Raw genomic sequence first — 16,811 nt, 5'->3', positions numbered from 1 at the left:
TACGTACGTACGTTACGTACGGTAGTACGTAACGTACGTAAGTACGTACGTACGTAGTAGTAGTAGTACGTAGTAGTAGTAGTAGTATAGTAGAGTAGANGAGAGAGAGAGAGAGAAAGATGCGTCACGCTTAAAAAAACATCGCTCTAAACATTCTAGGTAACGAGCCGCTCTTCTGTGAAAGAAAAGCAATGAACAAGCAATGGACAAGGATCCTCGTTCGCGCGAGGATTTACGCCACCGCGTGCAAAACGAACGAAGATCACTGATGATGTACGGACCATGAATCGCCATGATGCGAAAAAGGGTTTATCAAGCCGTACAGCCAAGCGCCGTCGTCTCATTGTCGGTATGAACGAGTGAAAACGTGAGAGATCTCTAAAAAGCATATAATTACATGGTTCTGGACCATGCGCATGCAGATCAAGAGAACGAACTGATGATTTATGAGGCCCGTAAGTAAACAATGGCGCGAAAGAATCAAGGTTCTCCACAAACTGCACGATCAGGTGCATTCATTACAGGCGCAGCACGTGCTTATGGATGATCGATAGTACCTCTAAAATCCACTGAGTATTTATCGAGAAAATCTTTTTCATGCATCCATTTTGTTCACTTATATTTAATTTTTTTTCATATTTTTGAGATAAAAAATTTATTTAAAATACATATATATGTATTAATCTAATATCTAAGTTTGATTGTAATTAATACTTCTCGTATTTAGTTGATTTATTTATACAAACGATCCTGTATCTAATCTTAATTATTGCTTAATCTGTTTTATTTATTATTATTTACATTTATATTACATCATAAAAATTTATGCAGAATGGCTGCGTTTAGCAGAAAGAGCAGTTTTGCACAACTGTTGTAATATTTTATCAATTTAATTGATTCTTGCCAATAGTTCCTCATTTCACCTAAATGTATATAATATAAATCAATCATATTAAAAATCTGTTATATATATATATATTTACATATATAAAGCTGCTTTTTCTCATGAATGCAACCAATGTAGGTGCATTGATCCAACTGCAATATAGAACTTCTGGTATTTTTGCAATATAAAATGTATATTACAATATTAGATTTATTCTATTTTTATAGTATTTTTATAGTATTTATATTTTTTAATTGATCTGATGAATTAAGAAGATCATTCCCAAGATTATATTCAAATTATTAATTAATAGTAACAAAACAGCAAATAAAAATTTTATTTGTATAATATATTCAAATATGATATATCCAAATAGCGCAACAGACACGCCTCAATTTAATTAGAGAAGATTAGCTACAGATATTAATTTTCAAAGTGGAAAGAGCGCAGCGAAAGCAGTCCCGTGTAAATTATCGTCATTGTATTATTACATTATTACTGAATTACTGTACGCGCAATACAAAATGTGAAACTGAACGAAAATAATCCGCGATACCTATGCATCGCGCGCTTGCATGAAGGCCGGCACGGGGAGGAGAAACGAGCATAAAAAGATTCTTGGGAAAAGAAATCGGCGTTTAGATTTTATAATTCGAACGCGCCAAGAGGAGTTTACTCGAGCCTGAGCTTAGAAAGTAGACTGGAAGTAACTAATTAAAACGCGCCGTGAAGGAAGAACAGAGATGGGTTGTGCAAAGCAATGAATGGAGATATTCTATCTTTAGAATCCACTGAATTATACACATTGAATACTAAAATCCATTTGTAAAAACGAATACTAAAGTCGATACTAGCATTTAATTGCTATTTTTTTTCTGTCATGATTTGAAATTTAAAATTATTTAAAATAATTTTTTTTAATTAACCCTCTGTCTGCAATCATATCTTTATTCCTTTCATCTGCAACTTTTTGTTGAATCCAAGTTTTTTTTAGGCTGACCAAGATTTTTTTTTAGGTTTTCAAAAATGTGAAAAAATTCAAGGTAATTTTCCAATATCTTTATTATAATTACATTATCAAAGTTTTTTAACTCAAATGTAAAAATTATTTAATCCCCTCTCCTCGCTCTTTTTATTTCAGGGAAATTTGAGAGTGGAATTTCTGTTTGTGTTCAAAAAACTCAAATTGCAAGCTGAAGGTTAAAATTTTTTAATTTAATTTGTTTTTAAAATAAAAAATTGAATGCTTTTATATTTGTAATTCGCATCTCAAATAATTAATCGTAATTATCATGGTATCGTAATTATCATGGTTATCATAATAAATTATTATTTTTAAAGAGGTGCACTTACTAACTTTCTTCGTAAGAATAATAAGTTTAGTATTTAGTATTAGTGTAGAAGCGATAAATAACAAAGCGGATACGAAGAGAGGAAACCTCGCGTTTACGAAGCGTCTCGGTCACTCGCTCGCTTGCAGTTATCTAACATGTTGTCGCACAGTACATTTACACCGGAAATACGATCACCGGAAATCATCGTAGGCGATTTGTTTTCCGTTATACACTGTCGCGAACGTAAAGATTCACGAACGTATTTCAGGAGTGGTCGAACCAAACAAAATGTGAAAAAATTTTTAAAAACAGTTTCCCACTTACAATACTTTTTGTGCAAATCAAGTTTATTTTATTTTATTCTAATTTCTTTATGATAGGAAGAAATAAATTACATAATATTTAAGAAGAAAGTCGAGTTATATATAAATTAATAAAATTTTCTAATTAAAAATTTAACTGTAAATATATACAATTGTGTACAATCAGAGAAACCAGACTGCGAAACAGTTATAATACATTGTAACTTGCATATTTACAAGTGGAGTCGCTTTTTTGCACTCAATTTTCCGAAGATGCTTATTAATTATTTGATTGTGACTAAAAGAAGCATTGTTAGTTAATCTGGATTAAGTCTAGCCAACATTGATGCAACGAGGCTTTAGTCTCATTTTAAGACATGAATGACTCTCAACGTCTCTCCGAGAGAAACTGTCAGCTATAATCTTGATGCGAACTATACTGCCGTGCTTGATTATTGAAGCATAACTACTGAGCTACATGTTAACTCGTCTCGATCAGTCGACCTATCGTGAGCGATAAATACATCATACATCCAAAAAGTGTATCGGCACGATCATCATGCACATGGTGTACAATTACTATTACATTACGACATGTATATTTTGCTATGCTACTACTATTATAATCGATGTTATTAGTATTGAACGTGACTTATGACGACTGGCAAAGATTGAGCGCGGAATATCAATTAATACTAATTAATATGACATACGTAAAGAGTGATTAACGCAACGTTCGTTCTATTAATAGAATGGATTCACATAATTCTTACTTTTTCTTGTCGAGATCGGCAGACAAGCCGCGTATAAATCGGTCGGCGCGGCACATTTCAACTCCGACATTACCGCCAATCATCCGAGTTAATTCACACGACTTTTTCCCGTCACGTCTTATCTCGTGTCCGTGTGCAGACTCAATTTGCACCGCGAGTTCTACATTCTCGAATCCACTCATCACGTCGTAAACGTCAGATCTGGTTTCGAAGTCCTTTTCGAGAAAGATTTAATTATGCGAAATAGTGGAATTAACGAAGACTCATGAATTAATTCTTTGGAAATCTACGTAATAGAGAGAGGTAACAAATATTTTTTTAAATATTTTATTAAATAGAGAGTAAATATTTTAATCGTTTTTCACACTAATTATCAAAATCTAATTATCAAAATCTAATTATCTGAATTTTTCTTTCTATTTGAATAGAATATCGCATTCGATATATAATATAACAATATATATCTGAAATAGCAAAAGAAATTTCCTATGAAATATACGTGATAGATAACTTTTTATATAATTAAAAAAAGAAATTTGCTAGAAAAATGGGAAATAGAAACATATTTTTAAAAAATATATATTTTGAAAAACGCAAATATATATTTTCTAAAACGCTCTTCATAATTAGCGCCTAATTTAATTATCTTGTTTTCTCTTTCTTTTTCTATTTGTTTAAACGAAATATCGCACGCGATGTAATCTTGATACGATGATAAAACAATGTATCATGAAATGTGAAAGAAATTCTCGATGGAAATTATTTCATATTTAGTCGGAAGCCACTAAACTTTCACAAAATTATATTTTCAATCATGAAGTGAACTTCCGCGATTTCAGAATTTCGCATATCGCAGTAGACTCGCAAACCGGCGCTACGTGATGCACTTTATTATCGGAAGCACGTGCAAGTGCTCGATGCGATATCAAGATCGATTTAAACTGAGGAAATACGCACATTTTTCTCTTTCCTTTTAAAAAAAAAAATAGATAACGGGATCGAATTGGAGTGTTACTGATTAAATTAATATGTAACTATTCCTGCTCCTTTCTCGACAAAGTGTTTACGATACATCGGCGGGTCGCCATCGACGTACCGATAAATATGTACATATCGTTCCATATAAGGCGGACAACCGCCGCTCGCATTGTCCCCGATCGTTTCGTATCTTTCCCACGCGTCCACTTTCACGGCATCTCTCTCTTTTTCAACACGAATGCTCAGAAAACGCGAGCCCGCAGCATGATAATACCTTTGTGGAAAATCGTTTTTGCTTCGTGATAAATATGCGATGTTTGTTAGAAAAATTTAAAAGATATATCCTCTTGAGTAAAATTAAAAATACTCAGTATGAGTAACCGTCCTTAAAACGGCTTTGTCGATGACAAGAGGAGAAAGGTTAGCAGATCCTGACGTCCCTGAGTTTTATCCTCGAACTGTTTGGATCGCTTTTAAAAGTAGCTTAAAGAAACATGAGCGTTGTGTCTGAAGCATTCGAAAGTGCATAAGGTCAGGGCTAGCTGGCATTAAATTGACAAATTATTCTGGTTACTTACTCCAAAGATACATTCTAGCTAATAGTAGATTGTTAAAAAAAGAGTTCTGTCTCTTTCTTTCTCAGAACAGTAATAATCTATCTAACTCTCACTCACACATTACATCTTTTTAGATATTGAATGCACAAAAGAATATTTTTCTTAAAAATCACAACAGTCAAATATTTATTAACACGGTCGAAAAATTTATGTTAATAAATCATTAATTTATTTTCCGTTCATCAACAAGTGATACTTTTCTGTAGAGAGAAAAAAAAGACTTTACCTATATATTACAATCGCGCCTTCTGACCAATATTATTAATTCACTTTCGTGTTAACTTGCCATTTACGAGAATAATTCGAAAAATTCTCAATCTGATAAGAAAAACATGATTTTTGGTAAAGTTTTTTTATTTTTGTAATTCTTTTCATTGGATTGTCATGAGGGAACTAAAAATTGATTGCTTTACATGGTGGAAACAAAGAAATTGATGAACATATCTGTCTAAAATTTTAACAGTACTATACAGGATCTTTAAAATTATAGTTTAATATTTGTGGCGTTATTTTTGTGTCACATCATTGTGTCACAAATATTTTCCGAACTACCCTATATAGTTAACAAAAATGATCATTACCTATGCGAAAGAAAGAATAACTTTTTCATTTATATTTTCATCATGTATTTCTCTGAAAAGAAATGACGTTGCCAGTACTGTAAATTGCAAAAGATTTGTTAATTTTTAAAAGCCTTGAGAACACGAGACGTAAACCATTAGCAAGAGCATTGCACGAGCCATTATGTTTAAATGCATAACTTTTTTTCGGAAGTTCAAGGATAGCCTGATAAGTCATGTCAACCACACGCGGTTCATTAATCACGTGTATTAGCATAATGGCCGGATGAGAGAAGGATCGTATTGACGAACACGATAAGCTGATGATCTTCAGTGCAAGATTATTGATCTGCAATGGACCAAGATTTCTATCCGCGATATGAAAATGTACAGTTGCATTGTACGTTTAGACTACTAATTTCCGCAAATGAGATTAACCCCTAGACTACTATAAATGTATCACCCTTGGGACAAACTGTCCCTGTTACACACGCATACAGCGACCGTAAATTGACCGGTTATAATTATCGCTGCAGAGAGGTCTATCATTAATTTATTTCTATATTATTAATAACTACTGATATGGCTCTTAAATAACACTTATGTTATTACGAATGTCTGACACTAATTTTGAGAAATGAATTATATATTCAAGAACATCACCGTAAAACGCTAATATCATCGCGTACACTGTTATAAAATTATAGCTAATGCGTGAAAATAAATAAAGAACAACGTAATATCGATTGTGGCGAATGCAGCGATTTATATATAATCGAAAAAATGATACATACTTAATTATGTAATCTTGTGTATGAAGCATGTAATTCGAACAAAAAATTATGAATATATAGATAAAGCTTTATCGTATCAAATAATATAGTACGAAAAAAAATATCAATCAAAAGATAAAAAGAGAAAGAGAACAAAAAGTCAGCTTATGTCTTAGCTTCTTTCTGTCTTAAAACGCAAGATTATTTTTTGTATTTGTTACAATTATTTTATGAATTTTATAAAAATTTTTTATTATGAATTTAAAATTTTATTTTTAAAATAGATAATGCATTTCTTTGTTTTTCTCAAAAATGCAATATAAGATACGCCATTTTATAAATAAAGCAACATAATTACTTTAATAGTCCAATAAAATTATTTTCAAACCTGTATCTAAACTAGATGTTTAGATATCTCAGCAAAATCGTTCTTTTCATGTGATTAGTCAGTCATAACGTATTGAAGTTTTATGTAAATTATAAAAAATGAATTTGGCCACTCTTTCACAACCACTGATTACTGACTTATTATTTTATGACACACTACTCGCAACTCACTTTTAACTTCTGATCTATTACTAATGGCTTATAGTTATAGAAAGCTCATTAAGAATTTTATATAATAACTCAGAAGAACCTTACCTTCGGATTTTAGGATTAGATCCTTCTCATCTACAGCGATACCTGGGAGACGATCCTTTAGCTCCTCGATCTCGATCTCCAATTCAGTCTCGTCTTCAAGTCTGATAGTTTTCTCGTCCGACAATCTCCTCTCCTCTGGTAATATCCTCTCTCTGGAAACGTCGATCTTCGAGGCAGGTAGCGAGTTGCCAAGTGAAGACTCGCTTCCGATCTTGTCTTGTTTCTTGAACGCAATGGAACGATCAAATTTCCTAGATGGAACGAACTTGTCTATCTTAATCTTGTCGGGACCAGGCGGTGTGATTTTCTTTATTTCCGGCACGATTTTTGGCTCTTTATACTTGATTCTGTCTACTTTCGGATCCCTGATGTTTGGAATTGTGATGAAGTTGTGTTTTTCCTGTTGCTCTTGTGATATGATTGGCGCTTCCTCCTTCTCTTCTTTGTGTTCGGAGCTATTGTCTCGCTGTTCCTTACTGCAATTGGCGATTCTGCCAATCCTGCTCCACGAAAGTCGTGTCGCCTCGGATGGTTTTTCAGGTGCGAATATTACATTATCAACATTGAAGAGCACATTCTTTCTTTTACTCTCGATCTCTCGGCCACGTTTCAAGATGCTTTTCAGTGTTTGTCGGGCCTCCTTCAATCGTCTAGGTGGTCTCTTTGGAGATACCTTCGGTATCGGAATTCTAGTGACCGGCGGTGGCACATCGTCATCGTCGTCCGATATCTCTCTGGGCCTCTCGTTGAACACTCTAATTCGTTGACCTCCGATAGCCGCTACAGCATTTCTATTCGGTATCCTTTCAATCGACTTTACTTTCGACGAATCGAATAGACTGGACGATCTTGTTCTGAGATCATCCTGCTCCAACGCGTTATCCGACAGATCATCACTCAAATCATCTTCGTCCTTTTGTTTCTTCAGTAACAGATACGGATTTACGTTGCACTCAAGGATACTTTTCCGCGAGTCCGCAGTAACTGTTGTTGTTCCGTTCTTCCAGTCATCATGGCTGGTCCTTCTCTGATTCGCTTCCCTCATTGGTTTCTTTGAAACGTGAGTCAATCTGGCAGATGTCGCGGTGGAATGAATTCGCGAGTGACTCTCCGGAGTCTCATCCAGCATCCAATCATCCGAGGACGCGCCGCCGCTGATGAAACCAGGTCGCGATTTGCGATCGTCGTAGCTCACAACCGTGCTCGGCTCCTTGTCGAACCATTCGGATCTGGACAATGATGTATTCTCAGTTGTGCCTTTCCTTTCCTTGACAGCGGCCCTTGATACCATGCTCTGGCTTCTGGAATCTCGCTGCGAGGACGGTCGATGTGGCGAAATGCTACGCGCCCGAGATGATCTCGGCTCCACCAATCGATTCCTTCGCATCTGATCGTACGGATCGTCGATAGTGGTCCTCAGCACACCTAATAAATAGGTAATTTAACTGTTGTATTCGCGAGAGGAGATCATCGCAACTGTTTCGACTTGTTACGTCGACCTAGATCTCTAAATCGAACGCGAATAATGAAATTTCTGATGCTCATTTCAATTTCTAATATGCATGTCAGAGAAATTATTCTCTCAAGATGTACTCTAGAATTTGAGTGTCTTTAATCTGTTTAAATTTACATTTTTTTTTAGTACACTGTATGAATATATACACTGAAAAAATGTATTACATTTTAATAAATATTTGTTTGTACTAATTGAATATTTACTAAATGTAAATATACATTTATGTGATATAAGAAACCATCAATTTGATTTAATTATCATTTTCTTATAGAATAAAGATTTATTTACCGTAATACATGTTAAAATAGTATTATTATATAAAAAAATATGTCATAAAATTTAATTAATTTTTTCTCAATATGAGCATGCTACTGAATTGAATATTTTCATATTTATATTTTAACAACGTATAATGTATTTTATTTGTTATAGTATAAAAATAGCATTTCAAAAAAAAATAAACAAGATATATAATGTACTAAATTTTTTAACTATTTGCTATCCTTATCTACCATCGATTACCAATGACAAATGTAATTCAGATAATCAGATAATATATACACATTCATATTTCACATAATGGCAGAAACAATTGCCATTGCGAAAACCATTCAAGTGTAAAGTATCAATTGTCTTAATCGAAAGGTTGCTGCTCTACATTTCAAACGCTTCACAAGTATCATTTGTAGTACATGTCTTGAAGCGTCTCTCTCTTGGCAAACAAAACGATATAATCTAAAATGATTTAAATGCAAACTAAAGTAAGTATAGTCACTGAATAAAATTCAGTTATCTTGCTTGCGGCCGAGAACTTTTTGCGCTTCGCCGCATGCATGCTATCTCGAACATGAGCAAGGAGAAAATCTCTAATACGAAGAGCGCGTACAATTAGAGCATGAACATCATCGGCAGCACGACAGGCAGAGGCTCTTACATCCCGCCCTCGCTTATCTTTCGAGCTCGGAACCAACACCCTCATATTTTAGATACGCAGAACGTTCCACTTTGTAGATATCTATTTCTCTAACATGTCTTGGCAGAATATATAACGACGAAAAAACCATTCTATATATCATAAGAATACCGTTATAAATGTACCATTCATAAAAATATTGAAAAAGAGTAATCTTCGTAAAATAATCCAAGATATAAATTAAATGGAATGAAAAACTGTACTGCAATTGATTATGTCCGCTATCTTAATAGATCATCGCTAACGTTGTACGTGAACATTGCAATTTGCTTCATCAGCGAAGAAGCTTCATCAGAGAAACAACTAATACTAGTACATAGAAAAAAAATTTTGGTTGCATTAATTGGAATTCTGATTAAAAATGGACAAAATTTTCTAGTTGTATCTATTATAGTTTAAATAATAAACATTCTGATCAAAATCTTTTTATTCGTCCATTTTCCAGATTGCTTCTCACCCTGATGAAATAACCTGTAATGTTCACGAAATGTTGGTTGTTAAATATATAAAGACACGGAGATAAATCGTAGCTTCTTCAAAGAATGTCTTGTTGAAAATAGACGAACCAGAAAATTCTGATTATATATAAATAATAAAATTTTGGTCATCACTAAAATTTATTGTATAATAGATTTAACTAGAAAATTCTGATTCGTTCATTTTTAACCAGAATTCTAATTAATTTTAACAAAACATCTTTCTCAATGTACCTGTGAAAGCCTCAAAAGTGTTCGCTGTGTGTATCCAAATATCCGAGAATGCGGAATAACATAATAATAATTTTTGTAATATTCTTGAGGCTTCCACGGATGCTTTCTATATAAATATTATACATTTCCTTCGTGATCCATTCTTGAAATGCCAATGTTTCGTGAACCTTGCAGTCCACTTCATCAGAGCGAGGAGTAACCTGATACTTATTATTGTAATCGATACTTATTATTGTAATCGATAGAATAAGTACTCTCTAAATCTGAATCAGTGGATAATCACTGATATCAGTGCCAAGTGTGCCACTAGTAATCAATGAATTAAATGTGAGATCTCTAAGCTAATGTAACTCTAGCTAATCTTTATTATGTGATGTAACTAACCTTGTTTTAGTGCTTAAATTCAATGAATATGATATTAAAAAATTGAAATTAATATGCAAATATCAATATTTTAATTATTAATGCTCAAACATTCGTTCTTTTTTAGTTAAACTTCACTGATTATCATGCCAAGTATGCCACTGGGTAATTAGTGACTATCCACTGATTCAGATTTAGAGAGTAAAGTTGCAATTACCAGCGAGGCTTGGCCGGGATCTCGAAGATGACGGTAGTCGGCAGGTTCCACCGAAGGGCAGACCGGCCACCCGTTGGCCGCCGCATTTGCGGCAGCTGCCGAGTTTCCTTACGGTGCCGGCGAGGAACTCCGGGCAGGAACATACCACGAGCAACGGCGTTGCGCCCGGCAGCGGTGGCGGTGTCAGGAAAGGTCGCGCCGGGTCATGTCCGGCGAGCCGCGACGATCTGACAGTGCCGTACAGCCATGGATCGCCGCTATAGATCATCTGGCGGGAGAGTATGCTGCCACCGCTTATGGTACCCCAGCCACCCTTACCAGGGTCATCCCCGTGGTTCTGATGCTGCCGCGACAGACCCAGCCGCACGCTCCACGACTTCTTGCCCTTGCTCAGAGTATCGTAGCTCTGCGATCAGTCAAGAAGGAAAGGCAATTGAGCGGACATGATAAATGAAGGGTCAGGTTGATGAAGGAACATTAATCATATTATATTTATATTATTTATTAAGAATATCATATTCTCTCTTTCTCTCGTTTCTAATATCCAAGGAACATCGATTTTAATGTAATTACAATACAGTTATCTAATATTATGCGCGAGCTGATTACTTCCATTTCTTTTTTCGTTTTTCTTCTTCTCAGTTATGTCTTACTTCCGCTACTATAATAAATAAAAAGGGAAAGAAGGTACAAAAAGAATGATTTTGTTTTGAAGCATCTAAAAATTTAGATAGATATTTCAGATAGATACAGATTTGAAAATTATTTCTAGTTAAAGTTTCTCAGATTTCTCATCAAAATCATTCTTTTCATATTCTTATAACGTTCACAATTATAATTGTAGTTCTAAGCCTAGAAAGAAAATAAATTAAAGAATTTATGAATATTGCATTTACATATCATAGTCTAAACGTAAGAATTTCTATCGCTACAACAGGATATGACAGCACAATTTTCCGCCCTGATAAGTACATGTAGTTTTGTTAATCGTCAACTCTCGTAACTTTTTATAAATTAAAGCATATAATATATGCTCAACTAACGTAATACTATACATTCGAGACGCATAAAGTATTTTAACTATATATTCGTTGTCAAGAAATATCTAATATACTTTTTTATCGACGTGATTACGCTTGTTTCTTTGACTGCCGGACGAAATTGGAAGTCCCGTAAGAAGTTCCATCGTAAGAAACGTCCGAATGTATTTGTTACGTATGTATAATTTGCGGCAGTCTTACAATAAGTGACTATCGGTAATTACGGATGCATCATTCTGCCTGACTCTCCGGTCAGTCCGTCGATACCGCGCGCCTATAATAACTTCCTGGATACGGAGAACACGCGACATTCTCTCTCCTGAATAGCCGGAGTTATATTCATCCGGAACACAAAACAGAAAAGCCATTGTTGCCTCTGTCATTGTCCCGGCCATCATTCTACCCTTCTTCGGGTTGTTTACCGAAGGTACACCGTAGTTATGGCATGCATACGACATCGGTATTTACGCCCGAGGAAACAAAATTCCGATGCATATCACTGGAAACTTGACAACACGTATACGTTCCAGAAATATATATCTTCGTCAAGATACTTTATCTCTCTTACAAAGACACAAGGATCTCTATTACAAATTTGGAGCAACATTCGAACTGTTTTCAGCTTAAATAACATTCTATATCGAGACCTCCATCGGCAATGTCGCACTTTATATTAAATAGTTGATTTTTTTTATTGTGAATTCTACTAGATAAATTTAAGTTCATAAAAAACGAGTAAAATACGATCCAACTTTTATGATAACAGAAATAGTAAAGTTTTCACATGTATTTAAGAATTTTTTCAAATTTTTATTTACAGAAATAATATAAAAATCTGCAGTTCCAATTTCGAAAGATTTCCAGAACTAAAATTTGAAAAACGGATTAGTGGCAAAGATACACAAAATTGTTAAAACATTTTTTCTCGCAGGTGTCAGTGTATAATCAGTATCAATTAAAAAACAATCTATATCTAACACGCGATTTTTCACAATTTAACAGTCACTAAAGATAAATTTCGTTTCCGGTGCTCAATGCGACTCATCCTATTACAGCTTATCGCGTCGGCGAAAGCGGATTCTCACGTTACGCATTAATCTCATTGCTGCGGAGGAAAACTTAGAAAAAAACACAAGGGGCAAAATGCAAATTGCGCAGCCTTTCGACCCGACGTATCACTCTCATCCATGATTTGATCCGCAACGAAAATCGATCCGCGTTCGATGAGAATTGATCGACGAATCTGTCGTTTCGATTTCCCTTTAACGGCATATACAACCAAGATACGTTCGATCTTCGCTCCCCGTTAGCTTCTTCACGTCCAGAAGCCTCACGGATCGCAATTCGCGAGTCCCTTCCGCAAATCGCTGCTCGTCAGCTGCATTGCGTTCTCCGAAGAAGGAAAAACGAGAAGGATGTTCACGATGCGAGCCTCGATGGATAAGCACAAAGAACCACTACGTGAAAGAAGCCATGGAAGTGTGAAAGAAACGGAGGAAACGAGTGGAAGACAATCAAAGAGAGACAGAAAGCAAGCGCATTTCAGGGAAAGTAAACGATGTAGGAATCGTTTGCGATCGGCAATTTAAATTCATTTCCCCTTTAGAGAAATCGGAGAGATAACGTCGCGCACACGTCCCGTGCTTACGAAGCTGAGTCTTTCAAGAAAGAGAGAAAGAGATTAAATGGCGCGCGCGAAGAGAGGCTGATATTTGTACAAGTATAAGTTTGTACAAGTTTGTTCGCTTATCGCAAACGATGATGTAATTTATTAATATATTTTCGAGGAATTCCTTGATGTAAATTTTACATAACAAAGAAAAAGGAAACTATTATAAAAATGTCAACTATAATTCATTTAAGAATTATATTATAAATGTATTTTTATTCTATTTTTGACATATTTAAATGATATTTCATTTTCTTAAACATTTATCTAAAGCTTTCATTTTAAATATTTATAAATTTATTTATTTTATTTATTTTAAATATTATTAGTTTATTTTGAATAAACAATATAAAAGGTCTATTAATAATAAGAGGCTCATAAAATTTAAAAAAACAATAAAGAAAAAAAGGCTACGAGCCAAAAATTATTTTATAAAATTAAAACTATAATATATTTTTTAAACTATAGTATATATTTTTATGCAAAAAAAAATAAATTTTTTTTTATCGAATATTTTCATCACAATAATGTATAAATTTTCTTAATGTAGCATTACCGTATTGCAAAAGAACGAAACAAAACGTATCTATACTGATAAGAAAAACCAAGGAGAATGACGATGAAAGTAAAACTAGAAATAGCATGTTCTGAAAAAGTCAGCAATCAACTCAAATCGCTATATGAAGGTTTAAAATCACTTCCCTTGAGGTTGAATGTTTGACATAAAATAAGGCCTACTCCGTTTGCATCTCGAAAAATCAAGAGCGAAATATGAAAAAGTACAAAAAAGGAGAGAAACGTTTCGAGAAAGGCGAATGTGTTGAGGAAATCCACTCGTGTCTAAGCGCAAAAAGTCAGACCGGCTTGGAGAACTGTGGACGAGGGATAAAACAGAGAAACTGGAGAACTGTTCTCAGCGACTTGTCGAGGAGAACTGCCGTACCGTATTTCTGCTGCACAAAGTCCTTCGAAGAAACTTGCACTTAAAAAAAAATAGCAGTCGACACCAACTAAAAGTAACATAACATCTATGTTATAATTTTTCACACTCAATAATAACTGTTAATGTAATTTTAACGTGTGTAATTTTATGTGTTATATACTCTGAGAAAGAAAAGTATCAAAATATTCGCAAGTAAATGTTACATGTGATGTTTTCTTGATGGATATGCAATGTTCCAAAAAAATCATAATCACTAAAATTAAAAACTAGAACAATGTCCCAAAAATCATAATAATAATTATTATAAAATTATTATATAATATTATTATTGATTATAAAAATTTGACTGTGATGACGAAATATACAGTTCTGTGAAATATATTTCATTAATTATAAAGATAAAATTAATAATTTAATTTGCTAGAAATAAAATTTTATTTCGCTGTATTTAAATAAGGATTTATTTTAGTAAAATGAATATTACACCTCACAAATAAACTTTTAAGTATCTTTTTCTCAGTGTCCTCATTTATAAATTAAAATGTCAAGGCTTTTTTAAAAAACGAGTAAATGTAGTTAACTAATAGAAATTCCTCTTTAATCACAATCATATAACGTTATAAATTTCAACGCTATAAATTTTATAGTCCTCATTTATATTTAGTGCAAAATTATAACATAGATGATATGTTATTTTCAAATGATGATGACACGTAGTCGGGTGCGATAACAACTTCAGCACAAAATTGCGTGTATCGACGATTGCCTGATTACAAAGTTTGATTGAAAAAATAATTTCTCTGTCCGCGAATTGTAAGATAATATTTTATGGAACTGTAATTCTCGCCAGGAGGAAAAAGCATGATGTAATTTCGCGAAGCGACACCGTACCGTTATGCGTTGTTCGAAATGAGATTCCGTGGATTTGCGTTCTCCAAAATCGCGCGGTAATCAACGGTTAACACGCCTGTGTGCGGTTAACAAAAGAGAAGATTGTTCGCAACGATTAAATCGAAGTAAGTTCCCATGATAAACGGGACGCGCGACATTACATCGGAGGATATTGTTATGAGTCTCGCGAAATTTTCTTAATCTAATCCATTCAGTCCGCGCTTTATCATTTTATGCCCCGCATGCTTATCTTCGATCGCAAGTATTTTTCGCAGATAAGTTGGCCGGAACATAGAATATATACGTACACATAAAACGAGAACTACAGCTCAACCGAGAGAGCAGAGTGCGTCGATTTGTTCGCAACACACGTGCTTGGAGGCCAAATCTAATCTACGATCTGTGGAAAGTCTATGCAATATGCACTCGTCCTCTTTTTTTTTTTTTATACAATTGCAAAAGCAGACGGAAAGACAGACAACTCGTCCTGCAATTCTGCTTACTGACGAGAAATTATTACGCGGAAAATTATTGTTTTCGAAATATATCCCTCGAGCAGATCGTTTATTATATGATACAAACTTGTCTTCTTGAAAATTCATTTAAAAAATTTTAGAAAGAAAAAATGTTAAAAGTAATATTCGCCACAAAGAATGTTGCGTTACATTTTCTATCGTACACCTGTGAACATTTGCATTTAGTATCACATAGAATCGCACCTGCTGATATAACGGTTTTGGCATTCAAACATATTCATATATACACACACACACACACACACGCGCGCGCGCGCGCGCGCATTTCTTAATAGACAACATTAAGTATGCTTGTTAATAGATTATTAATAGATTACAACGATTCAATACCCATAGAAAAAAAAGAAAAAATATTTTTTTATAACTATTCATTGACTAAAAAAGCATAACAATTAAAGCATATATCTTTTATCTCATTAATAAAGAAACAAAGTTTTTTTCAAAAATACTTTAATAAGTGAAAATAAGAGCAGTGAAAGTGAGTTGTATATTGTTTCATTAAAACATATTGGGTGCAAAAACTGTAGATCGAATTAATTTCCGTGAATAATAAAATATGTCGAAATTGAACATAATTATAGGTTCAAAAATGTGTAAAATGGAGACAAAACTGTACAATACAAAACAGCAGATAAATCCAAATAATAAAATTTTGAAGTAAACAATTTTTTTGATAAATATGTTATTAATGCTATTAATCCTGAAATTTTTTTTTATTTGATTTTATTTTAAATACTATATATAGATAATTATAGAACTATATGTAGATAATTAAGCACATATATTAACAAATGCTTATTGAATATTTCTATAATAAATTTTTTTAAATATTTTTTCAATTTATGTGCTAAAGAAATGGCTTGTTCTGTACACACACACACACACACACACACACACACACACACACACACACACACACACACACACACACACACACACACACACACACACACACACACACACACACACACACACACACACACACACACACACACACTACACTACTACTACTACGTTACTTACTTACTTACGTTACGTTACGTACGTACGTACACGACAACGACGTACGACGTACGTACGTACGCGTA

The 16,811-nt window shown here is 33.9% G+C and overlaps 1 protein-coding gene across 1 annotated transcript in view; it reads right to left on the bottom strand.

The window, feature by feature from the left end:
• Nucleotides 1-16,811, bottom strand: part of LOC105619591 — a 35,981-nt gene that overhangs the window by 8,067 nt on the left and 11,103 nt on the right. Inside the window, exons 2-3 of the mRNA XM_012201112.1 lie at nucleotides 10,645-11,050; nucleotides 6,866-8,290 (exon numbers count right to left, since the gene is read on the bottom strand). Of these exons, the coding sequence (XP_012056502.1) occupies nucleotides 6,866-8,290; nucleotides 10,645-11,050 (1,831 nt within the window). The remainder of the gene's footprint in view (nucleotides 1-6,865; nucleotides 8,291-10,644; nucleotides 11,051-16,811) is intronic.

This window comes from Atta cephalotes, assembly GCF_000143395.1.
Source record: "Atta cephalotes unplaced genomic scaffold scaffold00002, whole genome shotgun sequence".
Taxonomy (NCBI): Eukaryota; Metazoa; Arthropoda; class Insecta; order Hymenoptera; family Formicidae; genus Atta; species Atta cephalotes.
Note: the sequence above shows the minus strand (reverse complement) of the source record. Positions and strands in the feature narration are given on the sequence as shown.